Here is an 11454-nt window from a genome sequence, read left to right on the forward strand (position 1 = left end):
ACGAACCTTCCCTGCTGTTAGTAGACCTAGGAAGGCAGGAGGTGGAGGAGACACTTCTGTGAGTATCTGCTGATGACTCGAGTACTGTAAAGAAAATATGAATGCATTAACAAATGTGTTGAGAAATGACATCTTTTGGAAAGGTGCATGGAGCAGATCTATAGCGATTTCCTAATCGTGTCATAAAATATATCTTATATTTTATATCATGGTACATGGTCTGCGTTTACTATTTCCCTGCACGTTATGCGATTGCACATATTTTATATTACTGTAAACGTAACTATGTTACATAGTGTTAGAGTTCATTGCATGGCATTTGAGTATTACTTCCATAGTTTCCTTGGTTTGGAATTTAATCCCTCTGTGGCCCCATAATCCATATACCCCTTTCACTGATGCCCCTCGTTCCTCCCCTGATGCCTCATTTCTAGGAGCTCAGAACGGTTATGAAGGTATCACAGGGTTCTAAAGCCCTAAAAGAACCGGCAAGTGGAGGATCCTGGGGAGAGAGGGTTCTTACCAACCAGTTTTTTTTTAAAACCCAATGTTTAACCCTTTCAGTTCCCTTAGGACGTACATGTACGTCCTTAAAGCTTTACGACAGCCTGGACTCTTCCCTGTTGAAAGAAAGGCTCATTGCTGGCTTCCTGCCGACTGATCGTTGGTAATGGCGCTCGCTGCAGGCGCGGGTAACACTATCATTTAAGGAATGCCTGATCACGCGATCAGGCATTCCCTTCCAATAAGTATCACTGCTCACACCAACCGGAAGTTCACTTGAGAACAGGAGAGCCCCAGGTCTTTATAGACCCTGCTGGGGTCTCTCATTGCTTCCCCTGCTGGCTGATCGCAGTTACTGCAATCTACGATGCACAGCTATGGAGCCCTATTTGCTGATCATAACAAACAGATTTTGAAAAAATAAAAATGTAAAAAAAAATGAAATATCAATAACATAAATAAAAAACATGAGCCTGGTTGATTGGGAGCCTAGTGATGTCACCATGACATCGCTGGCAAAAAAAAAATATTTGATATTCTCATAGGGATCTCAAGCCATGCTGCAGATAAAAGGAAATAAAAAAATGCATTTTTCTCAATCATAGTTTTTTTAAAATATGAAAAAATAGTTTACATGTGAATTAATATTTACTAGTAAAACTTTTTCTTATAGGGTAGTCTTATATTCAGGCTTTCTTCTTTTTTTTTCTAAATTAATATTCACATTTTGGGGGGGGGTCATCTTATAATCGAGCAAATACGGTATGTTATATAGGGTAAAGGAAATTTAAGCAAGATTGCCAAATCTTAATTTATTACTATTTTAATAAAGGTTTTTTTAAATGTATTATTAGTAAAAAAAAAATTATGTTTCGTGTATTTCTGCGATTGCAAGAGGACCCTACTTCTCCTGGACAAAGCAATGTATAATTTGGGCAGGTTCATCAAATATGGAAAAGACGAGTGATGGTTTAAAAATCATATGGTAAAGATGACAAAAAAATATTTTGGTCCTTTGGTTGCCAATAACCCCGGGACTGAAGGGGTTAACAGGATCTCCCAATTCCTAACACGCTCTTATACTACTTGACCGCTAGGTGGCAGTCATTCTGCAGCCAATGTGCTACGGAACTAAATATGAAGCGGCTCAGACGCTGCCCGGACGTATTAGAGTGCTGCACTGCGTTTCCTAGTAACAGGCATGGAGAAACCGGAAGTTATTTTGAAAGTCAGCCTGTTGTGACAGTGACCTATTAGTACTGCTAATTATCCACCGGGCATGACGGGACCGACGTGTGGCACAGTATAACAGCTTGGGTACAGTTGGTATGTATGGAGATAAGGGGTTAAAAAATGTGTGGATGACATAATGTGTTTTCGTAAATAAGTATTTAGGCGTTAAATCCCACCATAATGGACAGGTGATGCCTCAGAATAATGTGATTGAAATGTAATTTTTTTAACAGTTAACATTTTAATCAAGCAATCCTACTCTTCACAAAAATACATGTGAGAGATTCACATCAGTTCAGCCCCTCATCTGTTGTCCTAGTAACTATTATTGCAATGATATGTTAAGATATTTCTTTAGTTGATGTTACCATATCCGTCTGTCTGTCTATAAACAAACCATTCTATACAAATATATTATTTTACACAATAATTGCTTTAGATTACTGAGTGATCGCTAACCTACACCGTAAACATCCATAAATGAAGGAATTATACATTCTGTATAATTCTGAGCACAAAGGTAATAGTTGGCATAATGTTTGAACCACATGTCAGTCCTCTGTCTGAATGAATCAGTGTTGCTTGTTGAATAAAAATGTAAAATGACAGAAATACATCATTAACGAATAATTCATGTGACATCAAGTATCATTTATGTTGTTTTTAATTGCAGTCACCATGGCTGTTAAGATATTCTTCCCCACGTCCTGTTCGGGAGCTGAGAATGGGCTTCTTATTGGGCGCTGGATGGCAGACCACCAGTCTGTGGTGGTCCTGGCTGTACTCCACTTTCCGTTCATCCCTGGCTATGTGAAGAAATACCTGGCTAATCTGGAACAGGTGACAGGCCTGAGCCTCTCTGTGTTAGGAACCTGGAGCAACAGAAAAGCCGAGACGGATGACAAGACGGAGAACTTTCTCAGCGACCTTAGCAGTATATTCGCACACCAGCCATGGTTACGGATGGCGAGAGAAGCTTCTAACAAGTTCTGGGATTGTGCAATTGATGGACTTGCGGATGGAGAAGAAGCAGAAATTGTCTTGGTCTACTATGATCAGCAGAAGGTGATGCTGTCGGAGTTGCACAACAAGGCTGAGAGCTCTGAAATTGCCGGTTTCTTTGATACTGTGGCAAGGAACCGTCCTCTTTTTGCCATGGACAAATATGATGAAGGTCCAATAAAGCTCACTCACTGGCAGTCTGAAGGGGTGGAAGCTAGCATTATTGTGGAGCTGGTCAAGCAAGCCTCTGTGCCTATGTGTGCTTTCTTGTCTTTCCTGCTTTCAGTAATTACCTCTATCACCAGGTGAGGAGAATGTGGGCACCTTTCTTATAATATAATGTAAACGATATAACTTTTCAGCTTCCCTTGCCCAAGGCTTTGGATGTTAAACCGGAGCTCAAGCTTAATGTGCTCACAGACAATAACAATAGCCACTTTTTATATTTATCAAGTGGTTTTCTTTTACTCTCCTTTGTACCCTACCCCTGGACCTTCATTAATTTGGATGTAGAAATACTCTTAACCTTACTCTAAAATTAGAGATATTTTACCAGTACTCGGTGAGATTATAAATATTTCAGAATTTGATTTATTTTGCTTCACGTCATACTGCTTTTTTCACTGACAATCTCCCTTTTTCCAGAGTTCTGCAAGTGAAACCACTCTCTTACCTGTGGAGCAAGCTGTCTACCTGTGAGCAGTTAGGTAAACGTCTGGACAGCCTTCGACTGATCGGCAGCACCGAGGCGGCAAAGGACCACACTCTGTTCATGAGGTCTCTGTCGTGTCTTATGTTATTGTGCCCATATTAACTTCTTCATCAAGGCCACACTCTATTTGTTTACACTTTTAGCCCAAAACATGTATTGCTCTACTGCAACACAGCTTAACCTAACTGATATTCTGCAAAGCAAAAAACCTAAAATAATATAATGTGCTAGTTCTATCACATTATGTTAACGCCGAGTGTAAATAAGGTTTATTGATGATGCCCATTGATCTCCACACCCTTGTTTACCAATGTTATTGTAAATTCAGATTCTTGTTTATAGTACTGCGGTTATTACCCTAGTCAGGGGCTAGAATTTCCGTTTCTGCCTGGGACTATTACAACTTTTCAGGGGTAAACACTCTCTGATAGATCCATATAACACACATCTTTCCGAAAGCTCCAACATGCAGTTATCTGCCTCTGTATTGTTACTGTGCAGCTCCCGTTGTCCATGCATTGTTTGCGTCTTTTGTAAGGTGTCAATTTCTGTAATCTGCAGGAAGGCCAACACCTTGGTTTCACTTCTGCTTGATGTCATCCTTGGAATCGTTCTGATGTCCTGGCTTTACCAAGGGAATCACATAGGCCAGCTGGCTGATAAGCTTTTGCCTGTGGCTGATGTGAGTTTTTTTTTATCATTTTATATTTAAGGAACACAATTATATGTGATAAAGAATGCATAATAATAAAGTTCATGCAAAATAAACTTCAATATAAATTAAGAAATACCAAAAGAAGGTATTAGGCTATCAACAATGATGGTTGAGTCCTAAATTATTCTGTTGTCAACCGCTTGGATGTTTTTGGTTTGTTGATATACGCCCTGTGTGCAGACACATATATATATATATATAGTACTTCCAGTTGTTTAAACCGCTCTTACGTTTTACAGCGTGTTGCAGTAGAACTCCAGGGCCTGCTGCAGTGGCTGATGGGAGCACCAGCTGGACTGAAGATGAACCGAGCACTGGATGAGGTCCTTGGTCGCTTTTTTATGTATCACATCCACCTCTGGATCAGTAAGTTGCGGCATCCTCCTCTTTGACTACACAGCTGCCGTTACACTTGAGCGTGTTTTAACTTATTATTGCCAAGTAACTGAATACATAAGAGCAAGGTGTGATTATAGAGCAGGCTAATTGTGTCTCTTTGCATCTAAGCCATTAGCAATACATGGTGGGAAGCCTCACTGCATCATAGCTTTTACCTGATTTAGTCCATATCTTCCAAACAGTTTTCCCGCACAGGTCTAAGAGACTTCTGTGTTAAAAATTCCTGTGGAATCCACTGATCCTTTTGGGGATTGCAGCTATACTTTGAACCTATGACATGGTTTTTCCCTCTCTTTTTGCAGGTTACATCCGCCTCATGTCGCCATTCATTGAAGTCATTCTGTGGTATATTGGATTATCGGCGTGCCTGGGGCTCTCTGTAGCACTTTCAATCCTATCTGACATTATTGCCCTTCTGACCTTCCATATATATTGTTTCTATGTATATGGAGCCCGGTGAGTGCCTGCTGTAAGGAAACCTAAGGCATTGTGTTTTTTTGTTCTGTTTTACGGTGCAATATTAATTGTAACCACAAGATGTCACATATATATATATATAAATATACACACACACACTTTTAAACAGGTACTGAAGCTTCGAAAGGTTTGCTAGAAAATGGTGTTGCAAGTTTAGTAAATTAAAAATAACACTTCCAAGAAACAATTTCAGTTTCTGTATCATCAATTGTCATGTGACAGTTAAGCATTGATGGAAAATGTATTAATTGGAAAATTCTATACGATTAAAAAATTCAATCTGGAAAGAGTTTGGGCAATGGATTTTCTAAAGCTCTATTTAGTAATAAAAATTCAGCAGAGTAAGAGAAACCGCATCTTTCATGGGTTGATTATCAGGGTACTGTGGATGTTCTGGGTATGAGTAATCCAGAAGTGAAAGGTGTTTATAATATATAACAATACTTTGTTTGCTTGAAACTTACATTCTAAAACTTATTTTCTATTTAAAATCTCTTTATTACCCCCATTAAAACTTCACCCCTTAGAAAACTCCTCCAGACATGATTACACACTGTACGTTGTCTCCCTGTTCAGCTTGTACTGCCTGAAGATGCACGGACTCTCATCCCTGTGGCGGCTTTTTCGAGGGAAAAAGTGGAACGTTCTGCGCCAGAGAGTAGACTCCTGCTCCTACGATCTAGATCAGGTACGATCACAGAAGGTGCTATGAGCGTTCGCAGGGCAAGATAATAGTTTCCCCAAATATCCTGTAAAGGCTTCTTAACATATTTCCAGACGAATATCAGTAGTCTTTATTTTGCTATTATCAGATAAAAAATCTGTTTTGAAAAATATTGTGCCTTGGATCTGGGGCTGCTACATATCCCACAAACACGGGAAAACATTGGCAGAGGGTTATGGGTGTTTTAGCTCAGTAACAAGGGGAAGATTAATATCTCAGTAACCTTGTTCTGGATCTTTTAATTTGATAGTTTAATAAAACTGCAGAAAAAAGCAATTTCTCTTCTGTAATCCAATCACAAACTGGTAAATCTATCTTATATTTTTCATTGTTTTGAATATTGCGGTCAGAAGAAACATAGCAGAACGCTAATTGGTAGTTTGGTTACTGAAGTGAGGGTCTATATTTGATTTGACTGAAGGGGTAGTGCATGCCTGTCCTGCGGTTGTGCCAGGGGTGCACTTTAACAAGCAAGCAATTTGATCAATACACATAGATCATGAGATTTATATGTTGACTTTTTTTTTTAGCTGACACCACTGTGATTGTGAGCCATGGAATACGGCTTGTGCGTGCACCCTGCTTACCAGCAAATTATTATTTATTGGTTTATATAGCGCCATCATATTCCGCAGCGCTGTACAATGGATTGACGGGATATAACAAGTAGTATATAACATAACAATTACAGAAACGGGTGAGGACGGCCCTGATCAAACAAGTTTACAATCTAGAGGGATATAAAGATGTTTTAGGATGATCAACAATTCAAGAAACAAAATGTATTAAGATTTTTTCAAGGAGACCTGGCACTACTTCAGCGATGATGGGAATACTGTGTGTGATTCTTCTCTTTTGGTGCCAGTGTGTGTTAGTGTTGTTGCTAGTTTGGATATTGTTAATTTTAATGTTGTTCTTTTTCACTCTTTTATTACAGCTATTTCTTGGGACCCTACTCTTCACCATTCTGCTCTTTCTACTGCCGACGATTGCCCTTTATTACCTGGTATTCACCCTGGTATGTAGATCCCAAACCCCCTCTCTTTAAGGGGGTTTGCACTTTTTTCGGATTAAAGATTGGAGACGTGTATTTGGGTTTAGTAAACACAAGGAGGAAGTTTACACGGGACCAGCTAATATGTAAATATTATAAATGTTAGGTCTGATTTCATTTAAACAAATTGATATAGGGACCTGGCAGTGGATATTATTTGAAAGACAAAAAGCAAATATTTACCCAGGGTTAATTGTAGGCACTGTGCACCATGTTGCATTTAACATTAATTCATTTTCCCTGGCCTGGGTATTGTGTGTGTAGAAATGGATATAGATGTGTTTATTTTGCAAATATTAAATGACTTTAGTACATCAGTATAGTCAGTCCTCAGCCTCGTGTCCGATAGTCAGACTTCTGTAGCCCGTTATATGCAAGTAGCTATAAACGCGTAAAGATTACAGTATTTTGTGGAGTATATGCTGATTTTGAAAGAAGGGCAACATATTAAAAAGAGAAAAAAAAGTATGCTAAGGGCATGTTGGGTATGTTTAGATATTCACAACACCGACTGTTTTAAATTAAAGGTAATTTAAACTTCAGGAAGCCTCTTAGTCCAATTAGTCATTTTTCTTTTTCCTATCACACTGGTGCAATAACAAAACTTACCAGTTAACCCCGTAGAGGTTTTTTATTTTTGGTGTCATAGATGCACATGATGTCACCCACAGAGCAGTAGTTTAGTTGAGAGGACACTATAAGCTCAGGGTTACCTCCACTGACTCTTCCCTCTGTTGTTTAAGTTACGTCTACTCGTGGTTCTGGTCCAAGGAGTCATCCAGATGACCACAGACCTGCTGAACTCGGTCCCCGTCTACGCCCTGGTGTTGCGGCTTTGCAGGCCCTACAGGTTGGCAGGTGAGTACCTGATTCTGGAGCGGCGAGCTCAACCATGGCAAATTTTTTTTTATATATTTATTGAAAAAGTATAAATGTGCTCTTTTAATTTGTTCATGTCTCTTTAGCTGATGTGTAGCATTCTTATCTACTCTCTCTATATAACCTCTGTTTCAGCCGGGGTCAAGTTCCGAATGTTGGAGCAACAAACAGGGAAACCACTAAGACTCCTGATGCAGGTATGTTTTTTTTTTGTTTGAGTTTGTGGCCAGAAAGCGAACCTGAGTTTGAAATGGTTTTCAGCACTAAGGAAGGGTTCAAGAGACAGAAGGGCAACTAAAACCCAATAAAACCCAGGGTTTCTCTATTAATTAAAACGAATATATTAAATATGGTTGATGGAGTCTTTAGTCAAAGATGATGCCTTTTATTGAGCCAAAAAAAACCCGTAGTTGCAAATTAGTGTTCAGGACCTCAAAGGCCCCTTTTGCTAAATAGAATTGTGATGGCTGGTTAGACTTGATTGTTTTGAACCCAATAATTATTTCTTAACGGAGATTCTCCTTGAGGCCTAAGCATGCATTCAAAAAATAAATAAATGAATAAATAAAATGAAATTGTTTTTATTTATTATTTTCTCTGCTCCCGCAGATCAATTCTTTGCCATATGGAAATGTGCTGCAGCATTACAGGCTGCCCTCCAGTAGATGTTACCCCAAAGACTCCTGGGGCTCCTTGTGCAAGAAGCTGTTCATCGGGGAGCTCATCTACCCCTGGAGGCAGAAAGGAGACAAGCAGGACTGAGAGACTGTGACGGTGGCTTTCTAGACTCTTCCAGGGACGGAGGAGAGACGGTGACGCCAGGAGTGAATTATCTAGGGATTCTTGAACAAATAACTGAATTCTGTTTTTGAGATGTTACAAGAAAAAAGGAAGTATTGATTATTAGTGTCACGTTCAGCATGTGACATCACAACAACAGGAAGTGACTGATCAATGGAATCTATATTAATGTAACATTACGGAAAATACGAGAAACCTGACTATGCATTCAAATGTTATTTCATTAGCATAATGATACCCCTTTATTTGACATATAAGAAACACCTTTACATTCTGTCCCTGGCCTCGTGTTCGCATCCATCACTGACCTCATAATGACATAATCCTGCGTTCGACCTTCGGTCTCCCCAGTTTTGTTTTCCTGTCAACGTCTTTGTGGCGTGCAAATTCCGTCACTGCCGTTTAAGCACAAAGTAAATACTGAGCCGTTCGTCCATCGCAGTTCGTTACTGGAACATTTATATTCTTAGAGCTGTACTTTCTCTTGATAAAAAGTGCCGACGTAGCTAATTAATACTAGTGTGAAGCACCGATAGGAAACGCAGCTGAGCTGGATAAGATTTCTGAGGAATAAAGGGTTAGAATGTAAAGAAATCCACAGGTCAAACACTCAAAGATCCACTCAAGCGTAGAGTTCCTGGATGTGCCTCCCCATCTCTAAACTAATTTGGTCCTACGACCAGTGACGTATTCTGGCCTAGGGCCCCTGCTGCCAAATCGAGGGGCAGATCAGATTATTTGTTTTTACCTGCTGACTCCCGTAGGGCGTTATGAGATCCTTCTATAATCAAATCCATTTTTTGTTTTGTGTTAATTTACCCCCCTGTCTGCCAATCATGTTGTGTCGATTTAAGTTGCCAAGATAGTGAATGCTGTTAACTTTCATACATGTGATGATTGTGATCCCTTTTTCTAAACCAAGATTGTTTTAGCTACTGATGTAAATAGATTTTGAAAATCCTTTTGTAAACCTTTGAATTCCATCAATTGCCAATGAAAACCATTCCAGATTATATCATATATGTAAGATGTGTATATATGTATTTATTGGCGTGTACGGATGCGTATGGCCGTTGGTTTGTGATGGGAATGCCAGTTGGTGTTTAGAATACTCTTCAATACCGTGACCTAAAACTGGGCTACCAGGCGGCTTCAGTAATGGAGGGGGCATTGTGCTGACCTGACACCGATACCTGATTATCTCTGTTCGCGGGGTAAGTGTTTTTCAGCTCTGGACAGCGATGCTAATTAAGTGTTGCGTTAGTTCGCGTCACTTATTATAGAGGTATATTTGTGTGCACGTTAGTGTATGGTGTATGTGTTAGTGTGTATTATTGTAATAGTGTGGGTATGCTTCATCACCGTCCTCCATCTGCGTGCACCAATGGGAGATCCCAACAATGGGATCTATTCGCTAAAGGGAGAGTTTGTAGGAGAGTTGTGTTTCAGCTCCTTAACTTCACATACATTATGAAGGGCCGTCCCCGGCGAGCTTCTGCTGCAGAAAGAGCTTGGTTTCCAGGACATCGTTTTCTTCTATTGCTGGCCAGCACTGATAAAATGCCGCCCTGTAGTATGGAGGATGTATAACTGACTAATTGGTTCCCTTCCATAGGTCCATACATCCCACATGCTACAGGGCAGCATTTTATCTGGGCTGGTCAGCAAGATGTAAAGATAAGTGTCCTGGAAAACATGGCCGACGCGGTCACCCTGACCTACAGCAGTGTGTGTAGATAACCCGGGAGCAGATAAAAGCACTTTAGGTGCTGCGTGATCTTTAGAGCAATGATTTAGTGCCAAATTGGAGGGAAATAAAACCTTTTTTAAATACAATTCTATCGTCAAATATATATGTATATTTACATAAAGAGCATAGCCTTCAAAACATCACCAGACTGAAGATCTAACCGCTGGAATTCCGATCCATACAGATGATCCATACCCCAATATTCCCTTCACAGATACACAACCCTCACCTCGGAGGAGCCGTAGCCCTGATTTCGGTTGATAAAACAGTTTGCTTGTATTGCCTGAAAATATTATTTTCCTTCCTACATTGAAAACAAGTAACGTTCGAGGAAATTCTGTTATCCCTCCCCGAAACTTACCCCCTGAGTATGAGTGTTTTATAATTTTCGGGGAGGATAAACGATGTCAGGTAACCTCTGCCGTATATCAGTAATTGTCAAGGTGGGCCGACGTCTTTGAACTTCTCTCGTTCCTTTGTGATGCGGCTCGTAGGAAAGCACACACGAAATACTCCAGCCGTTTAGGCGATCGATGTACTTTTCCATCAAGGCTCTTTAAGCCAAACATACTAATTGAACCAGATCGGTTTTGAAGCCTTAACCACTATTTGACTTAAACAGGGAGTGTCTGTAACAGGATCGCTTTACATTAATCCCGCTCGGCTCAGACGTCGTGCAGCCGGGACCTCGCGTTTCACTAAAAAGTCGAGCTTAAAACCTGGCACTTCTTAGATTGTAAGCTCCTTTGAACAGGGCCCTCATTACTGTCTGTCTCTGTAAACCCAAATTGTTATGATGCGCTACTTGTTCTGTTTACCAGTTTGATTGCATGGAGACCCTGTGTGTGAAAAGGTTTTTGTACACCTGACGCAGGTTTTCTTTACTGAGAGGGTGGTAGATCAGTGGAGCAGTCTCCCAGCAGAAGTGGTAGCAGCTAATATAGTAAGGGGAATTTAAACACGAATTAAGCATATGGCTTCTGAATCTAAGATGAGACCAACGACTGATTACGGCTGCCCGGAGAAAAGGTGTATTTGTGGACAAACGAAACTGGATTCTCCACCTTGGGCTCATTTTTAAAATGATCTCTCTCTACGCCTTTCCCTGGAAACACATCAGTACCGAGTATCTGGATTACACGCTGACTCGAAGTCATACGCGACACGCCTGTTTGCCACTGAAACCAGACCAAGTGAAATGCAA

At 40.3% G+C, this 11454-nt stretch overlaps 1 protein-coding gene across 2 annotated transcripts; it reads left to right on the top strand.

Moving 5' to 3' along the window:
* Nucleotides 1-36: 36 nt before the first annotated feature.
* On the top strand, nucleotides 37-8651 carry PIGQ (phosphatidylinositol glycan anchor biosynthesis class Q). 2 transcript variants are annotated; one of them, XM_053471834.1, is made up of 11 exons: nucleotides 37-58; nucleotides 2411-3044; nucleotides 3385-3516; nucleotides 4013-4133; nucleotides 4406-4532; nucleotides 4868-5021; nucleotides 5619-5730; nucleotides 6704-6784; nucleotides 7564-7678; nucleotides 7835-7896; nucleotides 8309-8651. In XM_053471834.1, the coding sequence occupies exons 2-11, from the start codon at nucleotides 2416-2418 to the stop codon at nucleotides 8459-8461; spliced, it is 1686 nt and encodes a 561-aa protein (XP_053327809.1). In that variant the 5' UTR covers nucleotides 37-58; nucleotides 2411-2415; the 3' UTR covers nucleotides 8462-8651. The 2 variants fall into 2 exon arrangements, with proteins under 2 accessions (XP_053327809.1, XP_053327808.1); XM_053471833.1 differs by lacking the exon at nucleotides 37-58 and adding an exon at nucleotides 1701-1830.
* Nucleotides 8652-11454: the final 2803 nt, after the last annotated feature.

Source organism: Spea bombifrons, chromosome 7 (genome assembly GCF_027358695.1).
Source record: "Spea bombifrons isolate aSpeBom1 chromosome 7, aSpeBom1.2.pri, whole genome shotgun sequence".
Classification (NCBI taxonomy): domain Eukaryota; kingdom Metazoa; phylum Chordata; class Amphibia; order Anura; family Pelobatidae; genus Spea; species Spea bombifrons.